At 42.6% G+C, this 19,411-nt stretch overlaps 1 protein-coding gene across 1 annotated transcript; it reads left to right on the forward strand.

The window, feature by feature from the left end:
• Positions 1–15,620: 15,620 nt before the first annotated feature.
• nog1 (noggin 1) lies at positions 15,621–16,391 on the forward strand. Its single transcript, XM_054608175.1, has one exon. The coding sequence runs from the start codon at positions 15,667–15,669 to the stop codon at positions 16,339–16,341; it is 675 nt and encodes a 224-aa protein (XP_054464150.1). The 5' UTR covers positions 15,621–15,666; the 3' UTR covers positions 16,342–16,391.
• The last annotated feature ends 3,020 nt before the right edge of the window (positions 16,392–19,411 follow it).

Consider the following 19,411-nt stretch of genomic DNA (forward strand, 5'->3'; position numbering starts at 1 on the left):
ATTTTTTGTTAAATGTTTTATCCAATTGAGCTGAAACAAGATGCTACAGCTTAGGTTTTTTTCCTTAATCAAAGTCATACTGGTTCCAAAGTTCTGATTTGAAGCCAGAGTAACACAAAAATCACACAGAAATGAGAGCGGTGTGATGAGTGTAGCTGGTGTGGGGTTCGAGTAGGGCAGTCAGCTACAGTTCAACAATGAATTAACGGCAACGGACAACAACAAACCGCGCGGACTAAAGATCTTATCCAGCGGTTAGAAGAGCTACATGAAATTAAAACATTTGTGGAGCCCATGTCAAGGAAGAAAGCTGTGAAAGCAAACTCTTCTCTGCTGTTTGCTGTCATAGTTTTTTTTAATCTCCTCGTGTTTATCTTTACATTTATCTTATGTCTTCACCATAGACTGTGTATAAGAAGTGGACGTAGTCTTGGTGACGTCACCCATTGGTTTGTTGACGGCATGTTGTTTTTTTTGCAACCAACGAACGGAAGTTACAATATTTGGAATACCGAGGAGTGACTTGGAAACTATGTATACATGTAGAGACCTGTCAATCACAGTAAAGCATACCCTGCTTTATGGTCTATTTGACTCTAAATGGAGCATCATTTACTAAATGAACATCATGCTGTATTGAAGAAGACTTGAAACTAGAGATTGAGACCATAAACTCATGTTTACAATGTTTACTGAGGGAATAAATCAAGAGAGAAGTAGAGTCATTTTCTCATAGACTTCTATACAACCAGAGGAGTCGCCCCCTGATGGTCAGTACAGAGAATGCAAGTTTTAAGACTCTACCGCAACAGCTTCACTCGGCAGAACCGGAGGTTTGCCGCCTGTCTTCACACGTCTGGTTTTTGGGAAGCAGTTCCTTGTAAAGGCCAATGTGATATGTTCTGTTTCTGTCTGCATTGAGGCACTTTTGCAGCCGGATCTTTGCCAAAAACATGAACTCTAAATACTGTGACTTTTATGTCACAAACACATGATTGCAACCGGCGTCTGCTTCGGAGCTCCGTAGGCCACGCTGGGTGTCTGTGGGGGAAGTCTTTATATTTCATTCTGCGTGAGAAAAATGCTTCAGAACACAAACAGCACACAGCCCGCAGCGGTGGAAAATGTCTTTTCTCTCTGTGTTTATTTGATGGTCTAATTTAAACTAAAACAGATCTCATTGGTACAAATTGCTTGTTTATTTGCTTGTGTGCGGCGCAGATGTTCGATTTCATAGTCCAATAAATTTGCCCACAAGGATCCCTGAAAAAAACAAAAAAGAAGTATATAAAGATTTCATTCAAGGTTGATAACACACTATAAATGTGTATTAATGTACAGTATTCTATTTTACAATTACAACTTCTCCTATGAAGACATTTAATACTATTACCACTGTGTTTTACTCTCATTCCTTATTTGTTTATACAAAAGCTTTTACATTAAGCCACTCTTTTATCTTCTTATAAATACATTATAAAGGGTTAATAGACATTTATTCAATGTTTATACTGATTCTAAGTGCTAAATGGGGGGACTGAAAGTAAAATGTTACCAAAATTGCATGAAAATCCACTTTGAAAATAGAGTTTTATTTGCATTCTACATGCAGAACATACAAATGAATGAATAACTAAACGACTTATTTATGCTCTAGCAGACGTTCCAGGAATTCTGGGAATCTGCAAGGGTGTATAATAAATCAAACTTAATCAGCCACCTGAGCAGGTATGATTTTCTCGCTCGTATTTTTACGTTTGACTAAAGAAAGATGAAGCAGAACAACCAACACATTTTTAGTGTTTGACTGCAGGGCCCTTGGGAAGAATGTGTCTCCCACTAAAGCGTCACCTCTTAAAGAAAGCATATTACGTTACATACAAACATGTCATTTGTGGGACACTGGGGTGGAAATGTCTCCCTGGGGAGCAATCAGACTGACTCCAGCTTTTTAAAAAGTCTCCTCTCTCTGCCACTCCTCATTTTTCAGACTCCTGGAATTAGTCGAAATCCTAGCTGTGCAGTGTTTGCCTTACCCACACAGCTCAGTTACATTGATTAGAAATCAATTAACATTTTCCTGTTCCCAAAGTCGCTTTGTAATTCAACTCCGCCGGAGATAAATCAGAGTTTGGAACTTTTTTCTGCACAGCAAAAACACTGCAACATGTTTAAAGAACAAGAAATCTAGAACTACAACTAATGCACAGATTATATGTCTCAAATGTGTCTCAAAGGGGAAACTATTTGCATAAAATGAATAAAAACATAAAGAATCCTGCAACGAGTGCAACAACTTTCAACTGCATAAGGATTATTGAGCAAATTAAAAATAACTTACTACTGGTAAAATAAAGAAGAATGAAAGAAATTTGATAAAATTGCACCAGATTTTTGCAAGATTGTAAGAGGATGTGACATTCCCTAACACATCTTTTTTATTGTAAAATATTAGTTAATATTAGTCTCTTACTTTCTGCTGACATAAATATTTAGGAATCGCACACAAATATATAGTTTAATTTACACAAAAACAGAGGCTTAGTAATCTCTTAAAACTGGTCACTGTAGTTTCTACAAATGTTTCTCAAACAGTAGGAAATAATGCATTTGTAGGATCAATTTATGGTTCATTTTTTTGGTCGTTTCATTGGATTTGTTGACAATAAGAAAAAACAGAATATCACCAGCTTTGTCTTTCAGATAGAGAATCCTGCAGAATTACTAAGATCACCGTTGCTGAACTGATTTGTGTTCTGCACATTAATTTCCCCCATTCCAACATATAAAACAGGAAACATCTTTAATTCACAAGCAGAACCATATTGTTTCATGACATATCAAGGAAATAAGATGAGGGAACTGCTGATCTCGTCCCTTTTTTTAATCTGTTGCCAACATGTTTAATATTTAAGTCCATTGACTCGAAACAAACTTCATCTTCCAGCAGATTTCCCTTTGATTTCTGTTTTGCCAAACAGTTTCTCATTAGCCATCAACCACCACCCTAGCTGGACATCTACTGCTTTCTCTCACCATGAGTAAGGGAGATTTACTTAGAATGTTTTCAAAACAAACGTTTTTAAGTCCTTCACAATGAAACAATTAAGCTGAGAACATCAAACGGTGCAGCCTCGTAACAGACACGAGCACAAGTACATCGACTTTGAACAGAATTTAGGCTGAAAACAAAAGTTGAATCGTATTATTTAAAGCCTGGAAACTATTCCAAAGATGACGTATGAGGACAGTGAATGCATCATCTCTCCTCAACCCACGCACCACCCAGCAGGCACTGGTGAGCTAAAGTGATGCACAGCAGTTTCAGAAACGTACTCAGGGGCTTCCGACCCAAAACCTGGTCCAGCCTGTTAACAGCAGAAGGGGCATCTGCTCAGTGGGGCCGAGGGTTCGCTGTATAAGGTTGCACTCTAACATTTACACACTTGGCACCGGCAACAAAGCAGCCATTCCTCTGGCAACCACCGCCGGTCATTAAGCATAATTTGTCTGGTATCCCTGTGTTGAAAGTGCACAAAGGAGGGTGAGTAAAGCCAGCGTGAGGTTGTCTTCTGGGCTGTCATGTGGAGGGATGGTGGGGGCCTCATGCTGGGAGGAGGAGGTGGTGTTGGTGGTGGTGGTGGTGGTGGTGGTGGTGGGGGGCAGACAGCGACAGAGAGGCTGGCTGGGGGAGCTCCCACAGGACTGCTTGGGGACAGCAGCAACCCGAGAGGGACGCCCCCCACCCCTACCCCTCTTTCCCCTCCCAATCCCACCTACAACCTCTGCACCACCACCACCACCACCCACCACCCCCTCCTCTATGCAGCCGGTTAAAACAACAGCCCCCGTGGCCAGCCAGGCTCCCTCTCCCCTACTGGATTTACGCTTGTTTCTCAGTTCCCACCAGCCTCTAACACACCCTCCCCTCCCCTCCCCTCCCCTCCGTCTCCTGCTTTTGCTCCCTCCTCCATCAGCCAAGAACCATCTTCCCTCCGGCAGCGCTTCTGAAAAACCTTCTACTCGGGTGTTTGACATTTTGACCCACAGACCAGAGACCTGCGGCCGTTAGGAAACCCTTACCTGAACCAGTTACACTCAGTATCATCTTTACTTTGCGTGACAAGAGTCCAGTGCTTGTTGAGACATCTAGGACGTGGTTCCATTTTGACTGCGACCAGAAATCCGAATTAAAGCAGAAGAGTTTTTGCAAAAACAAAGTGGCGCACAAAGTGTGTTTTTAATTTCAAATAGGAATGGATCACGGTCCTTTACTTGTTGTTTTTTTAATATACATTTCAGTCACAGCTTCCGTTAGATGCACAACCATAATGTGAACGTTTATGTGTGAAATTGGGTTTCGTTCACACTGGCATTTTGCAAATCCTAACAGCTAAATGACAAAATAAATTGTTCTTTACTTCCTTCCAAAAGCTTGTTAGAATTAAAGGAATAGTTCAGATTTTTTGATTTCGTCTTCTTAAAGTTTATATCTACGCCGAGCTGCTAAACCAATAAAACTCTGTCTCTTCTTCCTGTTTCAGTTGGCTCTTCCTCCATCATCCTTTGACAGACACACTTCTGCAGGCCTCTCACCCATCTCATGAAGGGAAAGACTCCAGCGTGCCGTCTTCTGGTGAGGAGGGGTGTTGAATTGTTTTGATATCTGCAGGTTAAAACTGCAGTATAATATCTGTGAGTTTGAAGGATTACAAGAGTCTACAATGTGCAAAATGTGCAACGCCAAACCAAAAACTGTGAAAACTGTGACCTGGTGGTCGTGATAACGTATAACTTAACCTCTGTCAACTTCTTGTTGACATGGGTTTATGGTCTCAATCTCTAGTTTCAAGTCTTCTTCAATACAGCATAAGATAAGATAAGATAAGATAATCCTTTATTAGTCCCGCAGCGGGGAAATTTGCAGGCTTACAGCAGCACAGAGTAAAGCATGATGTTCATTTAGTAAATGATGCTCCATTTAGAGTCAAATAGACCATAAAGCAGGGTATGCTTTAGGGCGGAGCTTACTGTGATTGACAGGTCGCTTCCACAGAGTTGACCGGTCTGGGAGTTGCCTGTGTTTTGGTCCTACAACTTTTACACTTTCACAGTGTGATTTCAGTTCATTAAAGTTAATTGGGACAATTTGGTCGCCTAAAAAAGTCTCGTTCAGTTGGGTTCGGTTGCAAAAAAAACAAGATGGCGACTGCCAAAATGACGAACTCCAGGCTTCAAAACAGCAGTCCACAAACCGATGGGTGACGTCACGATGATCACGCCCCTTCTACAGTTCATGGTGGGGTTACACTTTTGATTTATACTATGCACAACACATGTCGAGCTCAAATGTGTTTTGTTAACTCTTCTACAAATTGGAAGTGAAAAGTCTGGAGCACAAATCCTCACTTAGCATCGGTCCGTCACTCTAATGTTTTTCTATTTGTGACAATGTCCCTGATGTTTACCAGCAGAGCTCCTGTTTAGTAACAGAACGCAAAAACTCCACCGCCTTAGTGTCACGTTTTATGATGAAAGGGAAAAAAGGAGATGGAAAAACGCTGCCGTCTGCCAGAAACGGTATGAAATCCCGTCTGTTAGCATTCGCAGCAACAACACTGTCACACGTTGAACCAACACGAGAGGCTGACTGAGGTGTGAACTTGCGAGAGGTGCGAGGAGCTTATCGAGCCAATAAAGTGATAATAGGTTCCTTCCTGTCAATCCCACAGAGCTGCCTGACGCTTCAATTAATCAGCAGCTGATAGTTCAACAAACATGTTGATTTTTATCTTCACAGAGGCTCAAACACACGCAGATCTTTGAAGCCTTTTTAATTGATTTTCTTTATATTTATTTAATCTGATTCTACTTCATAAATAACTGAAGCCAGACAAAAAAAAACACTAACATCTGGCTTTTGTCTCTAGTGTTACAATAAGCATTCAATCCCGGGACAAATGACTCTGCAGTAGTCACGGGTATTTATCGGCAGTGATGGACACATGACACCCGGATGGAAACGCTAATTTGGCTTTTTTTCCCCCAGGGAGCCACAAATTCCGTCTATCCCCGTCCAAGCAGCCGTAGAAAATCCTACCAAAAGAGTCGGCACCAAGTTTGTAGAGAGACTGAATAAGTAAAAGTAATAAAATAATGAATAACCACGGGACATTTCAGCTGTTTATAAACACTGTTTTCAGGCATTTTCGTGATGATGAACCTGAAATACCAGAAAAAGACGGCTGCTCATCTACTGACAATGGGAAAGGAGTCTATCTCCATTTTTAAGCGTGTTTTCCCGCTTTAAAGAAACGCATATGTGAGCTTAACTTGGTGGAAAGGTGGTATAAATCCAAATATTCTTTGTTTCATTTGGGACTGAGACTACTGAATATTTTCTGGACTTCAAATTGGTTGTTTTTTGGGGATTAACAACTGAAAGATCTTTCAAAGAGCTTATTTTCATATAAGAAAATAAAAACAGCAAGAAGCAAATCTGAGAAGATGGAACCAGAAAATGTTTTGCATTCTTGCTTAAAAAAAGCTTTTATCTTGTTAAAATAGTTGGCAATTTCTTATTGTAGATTGACTCTATGATTAAACGACGATATGGTTTCTGTTCTGCTTCCATCGTCTCCATCCAGTGTCTGGCAGAAACACTGAATATTAATGTGGCATGTAAGGGGTATGATTTTAAAGTTATTGAGTAACTGAGCTTCAATCCTAAACTGTTATTAAATCACCACATAGCTTGTCTTTCAGAAAACCCATTTTTCAGTTACATGTTTGTATGAAATCACACGTGTATTTTGACCCAGAGGAGTGTAAAGCGTAAAGTCATGTGTGTGCCGGCTGGTGAAAGTGACTGCCTGTCTGTCTACCTTGGTCGTGGTTGTTTGACATGTTGGAGCCGCGTGGAGGCTTGTTGACGGTCTCACCCCTCGGACGAAGGTCTCTCACCCCGCAGACGCTCTCACCCCGCAGACGCTCTCACCCCGCAGACGCTCTCACCCCGCAGACGCTCACCCTCACGGTCCCCGCAGACGCTCTCACCCCGCAGACGCTCTCACCCCGCAGACGCCTCACCCCGCAGACTGACCCCGCAGACGCTCTCACCCCGCAGACGCTCTCACCCCGCAGACGCTCTCACCCCGCAGACGCTCTCACCCCGCAGACGCTCTCACCCCGCAGACGCTCTCCGCCGCGGCTCCCGGAGCTGTGGAGGTGAGCTGGGAAGCGCCTGGGTGGCAGGGCAACGCGCGGGGCCTCCCTGGCTGGCGCCTGTAATTTTACCTTCCCATTCATCAGCCGGAGATATTAATAATAACAGCACATCTGGATTCACTTTACTGTCTCGCGTTAACCCTTTCCACTGCTGCTCTGACTGTTACTGCAGCGGCCAAGACCCCCTCCTCCTCCTCCTCCCCTTCCTCACAACTCAAATCCCATTCCTCCTGCTGTCAGTCTTCATCTCTCTGTCTCATTTACTGCTGCACTTTCCTTTTTCTCACCTGAAAAACTTCATGTGCGCTCACGCCGACTTGGTATTTTTGTGTCGTCTAGTCAGAGTAGCTGCCTCACACATAAATTTAGACCAAAGCTATTTATAATCTCTGAAAGCCTTTTCCCTGTTTCTTTTTCTTCCTTTTATTGACGTCCATAAAACGAACAGGTTTGTTGTTTATCACAAGGAAGTGCTGCAAGATTATTCTCACGATTATTCTTGATCAATATTAAAAATAACAATTATTTATAGCACTCTCACTTTTAAATAAACAAAGCAATGCTTAAACTTATATATATATATATTTTGTGCTACATCGTTGCCAGTTAATCCCATTAAAGCGAAATAAAAAACTGTAGCAAAACTTTTACACACAACTAAATGAACAAAGCGCTGCTTTTTACGATGTGCTACATTCCTGCTAATTAACAAATCTTTGCCTCAAAAGAAGACTTCAAATATTGTTCTTCTTCGCCTAAATTTAGTTTATTAATCGTACAGTATATAACTCTTTCTTAAAGTTTTCCACTGTCGCTGAAGGGTGCTCGTTCAGTGGCATTACGGCTCCCCAGAAGTGAAGCCAAAACATCTGGATCGCCCCCTGGTGGCTGGCTGGTGCTTGATTCGATATGCAGCGGACTTTTCTTGGAGCGAAGCTTTCAAAATTTAACAAAAAGATGTTCCTGGTAATTTTAGTCTTGGGACTACTTTTTTAAAGGATCTAAAAGGTTCCTTCCGCCCATCGTTATCTGCCCTTCCATAGCGGTGTAAAGAAAACGTAAGCACGATTAAGCTGACGTATGAAATACCAATCATCCATGGCCATCCCTGCAAACGCCGTTTCCATCGTTTGTGTTTTTGATGACATACAGTAACGTTTATGACAATGATGTTGCTATGATGGCAGGCTTTTTGCTTCCATCTGGTGCAGGTCCAACCACGGCTGCCTTTAGACGTTTGTTTTAAGCATACTAAACAAAGTGTTTACTTATAAAGCGCCTGCAGAGGTTCTTATCCCACCTCATTCAGTGAAGAAAGAACTAATTAGCCATCTGTCATTTTTTGTCCTTGCGCCAAACAATTCAAATAAGAGATTCGCAACGTTATTACGCCTTGACAAAGGCAGCGCTGACCAGACAGCTGTCCTCCTTCTGTTCTAACCTTTCACAATAAAAGCCCTGCGACATATATACTGTAACTGTTTCATGTCAACACGAATGGATGTGGGGCAGAAAGCGTACACACGTCGTATGCACAAAGTGTCCGTAGACACCTCGGCACACAGGCGGAGTAAATCTCCCCGCTGAGCCGTCTGTAGGTGGAGCCATGGCCCCCGCTGCTGGCCCGCTGGCAGGCTTTGGCTCCACGCCCCGTCGCCCGAGCTCTCCCGCCGGTGGCAACAGGTGACAGAGGTCTGCTGTGTGTAGAGCTGACAGCCCCCATGCATAGGAACACTTGCTTCATTACCAGGACCCCCCCCCCCCCCGCCTCCTCCTGAGCTGGAGAGACAGACAGAAGTAGAGAGCTGCTGTTTCTGTGGCACTAAACATGAGTTTGAGAGGAGGCAAAAAGCTCAGTGTGCATCACTCATCTGCTCATGAGTCAACACACATGATGTCACACTGCTGCCTTGCCAGCCTCACACACACAACTATACTGTATTACCAATTTTCGTATAAAAGACCTTATTTATTAAAAAAAAAAAAAAAAAGGGGGGGGGGAGTCGGCTCTTTTTCCGTGCAGTGAGACTGAGCCCGTACCTCCCAGAGAGCCCCGACTGTTAAACCATCGTGCCACAAACAACCTGCTCAAAACACTTAGAGTATTTCTCCCATGCAGAAATAAACACCGGCCAATTAGTGCTCTTATTTTTGGAACTATTTTAGCTGCCAGAGAAAAGTTGAAAACATAACGGAGCAGACGTGGCCTGACACGGGGAGGACGGGGGGGGGGGGTAGTTTATGTCTCTGAAAATGAATCCTCGTGCTGGAACAATAGCGCCACTATTATCCAGCACACAGAGAGAGAGAGAGAGAGAGAGATATGAATTCACATTAGGACAGGTCATCTTGATTTATGGAGTGTGAATTAGGAGCTGAGGGTTTTTGAGACCAAGGTGGGGTCGGTGGGGGTTGCGTGGCACAAACAGCCGTCTGTGTTGGAGGGGCTGGAGACACCGCGACCTCCCGTCATCCCCCCAACCAACCAACCAACCACCACCACCACCACCACCACTACGCTCTGACTCCCGGCCTGTTCGCTCATTCACAGGAGCCTCTGCAGCTTTTGGCCCCTGACGATCTGTGGAAATCCAGCCCAGATCGCCATGTGGGGATCAACGCCTCGGCCTCGGCAAAGGCGCTGAAATGTGCCAAATGCCCCCCCGCTAGACGCCCATGATGTGTGTCTGCGCTGCTCGTCAGGCTTCATTTATACCACACGGCAGGTTGATGGAGTGCTGAATCATCCATCAAAAAGGCAGAGGTGTTTACTTTGATTCCAGTAGAGTAAAAGGGCCGATCTAAAAACCGCCGACCTGGACCTGCTCTTCAGCCGACATGTTAAGTTAAGGGCGAGTACACGGTGGTTGTGTTTGCCCTGTGTAGTCCATATTCCAGAACAAACTGATGAGGATTTGACACTGTTCAGACCTGCAAGTCGGTCCACATCTATTGGAAATCTATTTGACAGCGAGAATAAACTCTCTGATGGAGGTTTTACGTCAAACATTAAAGTGTTTTCTGTTTGTGCACCTTCAGCATGGACTTGTGTGTCACAGCTAAATGTCACATTTATTACAGATGTGGACGCAAGTGACTGAAAATGTGCAGTTTGGTCATGTGATAGTACCTGAGCCAGCTGCTTTTAGACTGTGAGACTCGATTATGGGCTCTGAAGATGAAGCAAAATCAGGTATTTTTAACACTTTTTTTGTCATGTTTTAGTGTCACACACCCAAAAATGTGTCCAGTATTGAGCAAGAACGCTGCAGCTGCTAAACGGCTGTAATGTAAAAGCTCGGGGAAACGATAAAAGTGCTTGATTTTGTCACTGAGAGGCTCAGACTGTTGTTGTTCGAAGTGTCTGACAACATCATGGAAGGAACCCCACGGAGAAACTAAACCTTTTTCTTTACCTTTCACTTGATCCAGTCTGTCTGATTTTGTTGCCGCGTCTCACTCAAGGAGAAGTCTCGTTCTGAGATCTCGTGTCACATTCGTTTTGTCGTAATCATCTCAATATTCAGCCATGACGTTGAAAATCTTTTGAGATAACACTAAGACACTCGTTCTGTCCTTCAACATAACAAACTCTGACAACAACGGCGCTCCTCTCTCCAACTGTTAATCACCTTTTTTAAATAAAATTCAAAATACTGGAAAATGATGATGCAAAAATGAAAATCAGCACAAACAATGAGCCAAAGACACTGAGGTTGGAAAAGTTAAAAAAAAATAAATATAAATATATATATATATATATATATATATATTTATTATACTGCTAAACTCGTCCGTCACCTGTTTGCCAGAATACAATGTCAGCCCTCTGAGTAACCATTGACTACTTTGTTCTGACTTTTTTGGTTTTAATGACTTTGTTTGGATGCAGAGATTCTGTCTGTGAAACCTTTTTATGGAGGAGTGGAAGGAACACACACGCACGCACCAGAGCTTCGAGCTTCGAGCATCAGCTCTGCAACCTGTGGGAAAAACGAGCGAAATGTGCTAATTATAGCTCTCGTTAAAAGCCACAGATATTTATGAGTGTACTCTGCAGGCCGATGATGATAATAATGGACTTGACGTAGAGGGTTCCTTAGAGTAATACAGGATCAGGCTTTAATAATAAGAATGCGCTGAGGGTTCGATAATCCTCGATATCAAACTTGAATATCTAACTAACTTTTCTTATACATCAATAAATCAAACCTTTAAGTCCTTTACACACCGGAGCATGTAAATGTATCGAATCAAACTTGTTTTTGTCAGAAGTACAAGAATATTTTCGGCAAAAATGTCTTTTTTGGGAATGAAGATGATTTTTATTAGACTGCTAGTTGTATTCAAAACGTGCACGATAACACAGATGTCGGATTCTGAACCAAGACCAATTTTATTATTCCTCGATAAAGGCATCGCAGACCAGATGAATTTAATCCTTCTGTTCTTCCCTTTCACAATAAAAGCCCGAGACATATATACCCTAAAATTCACTCAGAGCGTTTCGCTAAAAGGAAACTCAATAAACTAGCTTACAGTAGCTTTAGGCTTTACGACAGTTTGACCTACGACAGACTCTGTTCTTAGTCAATAGCATCCTGATCGTTGGTCCTCTGTCTGTGTGAGGCTTTTGAGAGCTTCTATTGCTGCAACTTTCGCAAATTGCTTAGCTTTGATGCAAAAATAATCAAAAGCGACTAATTCACCAGCCCCTGGTGTGTAAGGGGCCTATACAGTGTGTTTTAGTAGACTGAAATACTTATTCCACATAAAAATCTTCATACAATCAGTCGCTATACTGACTTAAATGACTAAAAGTGACTAATTAGAACTTTGATTTCAACCTTTATTGAGAAAAGACAGGTAACAAAGTCCTTATAAATAGACTCGTAGGAATGCAAATGCCCCGTCCATCTCATGGTCAGCGGTCAAGAGTAGCAATACATTTTAATTAAGCTCACAGCAGGACTGATTATTGTGATTGTGTGCTCTTGGATCGCAGAGGGAATAGGAAAATGGCGCTAAACAAACTAGCAAATTGCACACCTCCCAAAGTAAGCCAGAGTAAACAGAATAGCACCCACTTCATGTCTGTGTGTATTCAGCTTGGCAATGTGGCCTCAATTAGCCCGAGGTGTGAAACGGCGTAGCGAGGGGAGATAAAGAGCGTGAAAGGTGCTTTGTGTGTTTTCCCCCCGAATGACACTGTAACTGCTTCCTGTCATTGATAACGTTTCCGCAGAAGAGACGGGACTTTTGGTTTCAAAAACACGACCCCTAAAGCAGATTTTCTGAATATCTTTGTGGTTTGGCTACTGCATGGATGAAAGCGATCAGAAGCATTGAGTTCTGTCTGTGTGTGTGTGTGTGTGTGTGTGTGTGTGTGTGTGTGTGTGTGTGTGTGTGTGTGTGTGTGTGTGTGTGTGTGTGTGTGTGTGTGTGTGTGTGTGTGTGTGTGTGTGTGTGTGTGTGTTCTACCTGAGCGAGCCTCTTCTCGGTGCCGGCGCTGAATGTTTCCTGCCAAGAGCAGAAGTCTGCTTTTCCTCACTAAATGAGGAATCAGCAGGGAACGCTACAATGACCTGTGTGCACGGCTCGAAACAGGGAGATTCATTTTAAAACGCGTATCCTTGAGCGCAGGTTTAAAAGTCTTCTCAAAGAACCAGACCCCGCTGAAAATAAAAAAAGAAGGTCATTACGTTGGCCGGTTTATTAGCCAAAGAGAACTGTGTTTGTTTAACGCAAGAATACAAAAAAAAAAAGCCTCAATTAAGCAGGCGTCTGTCTCTAGTAGCCTGTCTTTTTTAAAGGAGGAATATTTCACTATCAAAATGTTCCTGTGGTAAAACAGTAGGAAGGGATTAGAAGAAACAAAAACAACTCGGCGTTAAATGAGCCTGGCAAATCCTGATGACTCTTAATGAGAACCATATTTGGACTTCACTCCATGCAGCCGCGTTACAGATGAAATATTCCAGCGGGGCGAAATGTGATGGTTTTATTTTGAAGAAAATCCCTGCATGTGAGTTAAACTGCTATATTTCGAATCGTCAAAAAGGAACGAAGTGATTTAATCTTCATTTTTTGCTTTAAAATTCTTCATTTTTATGTGTTTCTGTGGCTTTTTTAGGAGGTTTGCATGTGACATGTTTGTGCGAGTCGTGAATGCACTGGATTGATCTGTCAAGCGATGGTTTATGATATACGTGCCGGTCAGATGAAAAATATAAGGGTGACATTTTCCAGACTTCTTCGCCATCATTTACCGCTAAACTAAACGTGTGAATTAGCTCATTCAAAGAATGAAACAGAGATGTATTTATCTGAAGCTGATGGTTTATGGCTGATGCAGCAGCTGGCTAACTTCTTCCATTAAATTCTTTTTCGGAGAATGATTCTCTGAGCACGAGTTTGGACAGGTTTCGCAAATTGTGATACTTTCCATGGGCGCTGCTTAGTGAGCGTTGTTTATTTGGGAGCTAATTTGGCCTCGGCGTTATTGAGAGGCTCGCTGTGGCACCGTCACAGGCAGAGCATGTTGTCCCACATGAGCTGGACATGTAAGCAGTAAATACACTCTGCAAAAACAAGCACTCAACACGTCATTTCATGTCATATTAAAGCTGTAAATTGTGTCTTTCTTCAAAAAAAACCCGCCAAAGTTCTGCTAATTGGGTGATATGGTTTCGCTTGGTGTATGTGCAGCGTGTCTTGTTTGGCGGTCTTTAATAAAGAGAACAAAGCTGATTTATCGACTTTCAGGAATAATTTACACTTAAATCAATAAATTTGTGAGGAAATTCAATTAACCCTAAACATCCAGCTTTCCTCTTATGTTTTCCCCTTTCACCTGGTTAAAAGTATCTCGTCCCACACTGCCTGAAAGCATCACACGTGTTCTGTATTCACTTGTTTCAGCTCTTTATTAAAGCTTTAGAATGTTTTTTTCTGAGTGAAACCTTCAAATCAAGACTTCCTGTTTTTCTTAATGGCAGCGTTTCATCAAACGGAAACAGTCTTCACATCTTTGTGCTCAATTTTATGCAGACTTCTACAAAAATTCTACCCGACATATTTGGTATCTTTGTAAACTTTTGGATCTCCACAAGAATGTATGATATAGTTGAGTGGGTTTGAGCAAAGTTTGGCTGCACAGCATGCGTATGAGATGACCGACCCATGTTCTGACTGCTGCTTATTAATAATATTAGATGTGTGAGTAAATGAAGTTATTTAAGAGAGATATTTCTGCTTTATTTAGAAAAGAAATGTCTGACAGACAGACCTGACCCTTTTTTGAGCTCTGCTACAGTTACCGCAATTTTCAAAGTACACTAACGTTTAGAATGGTATGCATGACAGTGATGCTTTATTTAGACCGATATGTATGTCCACATTTATTAGTAATGCACAGATTTTGTTCTTTATTTGCAGGCATTTGACTTTAAGTGACCAGAAAACGTCCCAGTTAGATCATAGCTTCTGTGGTTTAATCTGTGGTGTAAAATCTTTCTGGACCTCTGACTTTGTTTTTATAAACAAGTGCTGAAAGAAATGTTCTCATCTTTACAAAGCAACCGGCAACTAGCAGTCTAATACCAAATCTACAATATGGAAAACCAAAGCATAAAGTATCATTACTCTTCCTATTAATACATATTTATTTTTTGCCTTTTCAAGGACAAGCACATTGACAGGCGGCACAGAGCCATTAAATGATAAATAAAAGTACAAAGTGAACCAGACAACAAACAAACAGCTCAACCTTAAATCAAATAAACCACGATGACACTCCAGTTACAGAACCGAACAACCATCGAGACCAAAGGGGAGACAAAGGGGAGACAGGTCCTCAGTCACATCCACAGCTCCTTCTATTTTTAGGCAATAAGTTGTGGATGTTCTGGGAGGTTGCTTTGTGCTGAAGGATTCCCCAGATGAAACGCAACCATCCCCACTGTGAGGCTGATTCAAGGAGGCCTGGAACACCGACAGGGGGCGTCTCCTCCTCCTCCTCCTCCTCCTCCTCCTCAGCGCGGTGTGGAAGAAGGAGGCATTGGGGATCTCCTCCTAGACAACAAACCCACATTCAAAGAGAGCCACGCGAATGACGTCACGCTGCGTGCGGGCGCATATAAGGGAGGTCGCGAGTCGCGCTCGGTGCTTCAGAGGACACGAGCGGTGAGCATCATGACGAGCCCGCGCGCACCGAGCCCGAGGACAGACCTGAGCTGTGTCACGCACGGTTGTCATAAATAAATCAATCAAATCAAATCAAAATCAACGTTTCGTTTCTGTGACGGATTTCCATCATGGGAAACTGACAATATCTTCTTTTTTTTTTTTTTTTTATTATTTTTTTTTTTCTTCTTGTTTTTTTTGGACACGTTCTCACGCGTAAATTGCGCGCAAGAAAGTGTCCCCGGACCCCCGGACATGGACCCGACCCCGCAGTGCGCCGCCATGTATCTGCTGGTGCTGTCCCTCGGGCTGCTCACGGAGCGCGGGCTCTGCCAGCACTACTACCTCCTCCGCCCCATCCCCAGCGACAGCCTGCCGCTGGTGGAACTAAAAGAAGACCCGGACCCGGTCTTCGACCCCAAGGAGCGGGACCTTAACGAGACCGAGCTGAAGAGCGTCCTGGGAGACTTCGACGGCCGCTACCTGTCGGTGCTGCCGCCGCCGCCCGTGGAGGACAAGTACACCGGCAACGACGAGCTGGATGACCTGGAGGCGCAGAAGCCCGCCGGGGTTCTGCCCAAGGAGATCCGAGCCGTGGACTTTGACGTCCAGTTCGGGAAGAAGCACAAGCCGAGCAAGAAGCTGAAGCGGCGGCTGCAGCAGTGGCTGTGGGCGTACTCCTTCTGCCCGCTCGTGTCCACGTGGACCGACTTGGGGACCCGGTTCTGGCCGCGTTTCGTGCGCGCCGGCAGCTGCCTGAGCAAGAGGTCGTGCTCGGTTCCGGAGGGGATGGTGTGCAAACCCGCCAGCTCGACCCACCTGACGGTACTGAGATGGAGGTGCGTGCAGAGGAAAGCGGGGCTGAAGTGCGCCTGGATCCCGGTGCAGTACCCGGTCATCACAGACTGCAAATGCTCCTGTTCCAGTTAAAAAACACACAACAACAACAACAACAACAACAAGACTCTGAATAATAAATTATAAGCTCATTATTTTTGTGATTCTTTTTTTTTTTTTGTTTTGTTTTGTTCACGTGCACTACCGAGTGTAGGAATGTATTTCTGTATATGGTGCCATGCAGTTCTATATAGCTCCCTGTACAAAAGTCAGTATTATTTGTAACCAGAGCCTACTTTATTTGTGGAGAATATTGGTATATATATATATATATATATATATTTTGTATTTATGGAGATATGGCGCATAGAGCCACGTCAGGACTCACTGTTTTTTTTTTGTTTTTTTTCATATTTGGAGGAAGCAGATCGACCTCAAGAGTTAAACGTGGATTATTGATACTTGTTTTATCCTGTAAATTAAGGAAAATGTGCTATTTATTCTTTATATTCGTACAATAAAACAACACTGAAATGACTTGAAATGCTTTTTCTCTTCCTTCTACCTGGGTTGGATACCTTTCAGTCACCTGCCACAGTGTGCACAATGTTAACGCCATTTAACGCATAAAAAAACTCCAAAAAACAATCGTGCATTTCCTGCACCATGTGGTCTTCTTTAACCCCATATTCCAATTTCATGTGGTAACACTATATACCCAAAGGAGGGTGTGGCGATGATGTGTTTGGAAATAGAGTTTTCTGATGGATATTGGATTTATTACACAATATCAATGTTTGATTTAAAGACAACATGTGGTCAACAGCTCTCCCCTGGCCTCCGGTTAACAAACCCTATCTTATCACTCTAAAAGTGTCGGTCATACATCAGAACCCCGTTACATGCTGATAAAGGAAGGAGCAGAGATTCGGTGATTGAAGGAATCAGCAGCTGCTAACAGCTCTCATTCTTTTCATCTGCTCGACCTCCTCCTCCCCATTTGCAGCACAGCGGGAGCCGAGCTGGAGAGAGGAGCTGGGTTTCTGCTCCAGTGGGAGAAGCGGAGGCTGATGTCTCTTACAGAGCCTCTTGAGTCTCTTTATTCATTAAATCATGATGGTTCTTTCATATAAATCAGTTAGAAAACAACACACAGGCTTGTTATTTAACTGATGGGTCTTTGCTGTGGGGGAAAAAGGCCGAAAAAAAAAACCCTCAAGCTCCAAAAAATTCAAACTTTATTCGTAAAAAGAAAATCAAGAAGTGATCCATTGAAATGGAATCCCAAAACACCACAACAATGAGCGCTTAGCTGCAACGATGGAAACAGAACCAGAATCCGGTTTATTGCCAAGCAAATTATTACATACAGCGCAAAGAATTTGCTTTGGTTGATCAGTGCACAGACAATACACATAAATATATCACTAACAATACTAATTAAATGTGCACAATGTCACTGTTGAACATGGAAAGAGCTATAATATATAATCTATAGGATGTGCAAAAGTTAACAGTATTCAGAATAAACAGAATATGCAATGGTCCAAAGAGATGTGATATGATGTAAGATATTAAAATAAGGATCAAAAGTTGAGTGTCTCCTGTTAGTGATATGATAATAATGGATAAATATAATGTTGCATAAACATGCGAGCATCATTTTAATGTTGTAGCTGGTGGAGGTGGAGCTTATAACTCCTGAATATACTGTTGGGTATTTGAACATAAAGCAGCGCATCATATTTTATAAATATAAAAAATACAAAGTTCTCTTAAATGTAGTATAAAGTAGCAGAAAGTGGAAATACTGAAGTACTAGAATTGTGCTTGTTTATACTACGTAGTTACTATTGTAATACATATTTAAACATGTTTAATAAAATGATCAGTACATGTCTGTTCTGCATAAAGTTACGTAAATATTTGCTATTAATACTTTTCACTTTAAACACATTTTTAGTGTGTTTTTTGTGACTTCACAGTGCTACTTTACTGAAGTAATGGATCAGAGTTTGTCTCCCAGCGATTGCTTCACATTTGGCAGGCGGATACCTTCCTCTCTTTTTACTACCATCACATAATAACCATTTCTACTGACTCTGGATCTGATGATGCCAGTTAATCTCTTAAACTCTTCAACTCTTGCCTCAAATGACTTTTCAAATTTAGAGAAAACAAACCGTCATTAAATGGCACATTTTTTAACTGCTGCGTTGTCACATCAAAAGGAAATATCATAAATGTCTTTGTGTGTTGTTTTATTAGCAATTACCCATAATTCAAACTGGGTATTTTTGTAAACTTTGGGATCTTCCCCCCTGAATATAAAGTAAAGTTCTGCGGGTTTGGACAAAGTTGGCTACATTTTTAAAGATGGAGCCACTGGTGGGGTCGTAAAGAATTAAAGCAGTAAAACAATAAATTAGTTGCTCTAATCGTCTTGAGTTTTTGTATAGCTGCTCTCTCTCTCTCTCTCTCTCTCTCTCTCTCTCTCTCTCTCTCTCTCTCTGACTAAAGACAACTCCCCCCCCCCCTCCCTCTGTTCTTCCACTGCCTCAGTGGGGTAGACTGTGGGGCACCAGAGAGCCTGTGTTTTGTTTCAGTTGTGTTTAGTCCGTAATGATGCTCCTCAGCCTTCGGAGCCAGCTCCACACGTACGCATGCAGCGGACAAATCCCCCCGTACTTGTCACCGGATAGCAACGTAAGGGCGAAGATCTCCACCACACCGCTTAAACAAACACAATAAATAGCCTTTGATGTGTGTGTGTGTGTGTGTGTGTGTGTGTGTGTGTGTTGGACCCCTCTGTGTTTGACAGTGATCCCTCTTGTCTTTTCCATGATACTGTTTGTCCCGCTGCATAAAGCTCATGATGGTCAGGCTTCACAGTTGACAAGCTCCGTGGATCTCCACCTATTTCAGGTTTAGGGCGTCACAGTCGAGGCGTTAAAGGATTAAAAGCCAGTCGGTTGGCAGCTGCCCCGTAAAAATACACATCATAACTTGTTCTTTCTATTCTATTTAGGTAAAAGGTGTTCTTTTATTTCCCTTTCTTGTCTGCTCTCTGTCAATATCTCTTCTGTTACCGTCAAGAATTGAGCTGAGTTTCTGCTTCTTATCACACGTTGAGAAACACAAGTTATTCCTCTTAAAGTTTCTG

The sequence above is a fragment of the Anoplopoma fimbria genome, chromosome 11 (assembly GCF_027596085.1).
Source record: "Anoplopoma fimbria isolate UVic2021 breed Golden Eagle Sablefish chromosome 11, Afim_UVic_2022, whole genome shotgun sequence".
Classification (NCBI taxonomy): Eukaryota; Metazoa; Chordata; class Actinopteri; order Perciformes; family Anoplopomatidae; genus Anoplopoma; species Anoplopoma fimbria.

What these genes read in the sequence shown, in the direction of transcription:
- nog1 (XM_054608175.1), top strand. Translation starts at nt 15,667, where the DNA reads ATGGACCCGACCCCGCAGTGCGCCGCCATGTATCTGCTGGTGCTGTCC.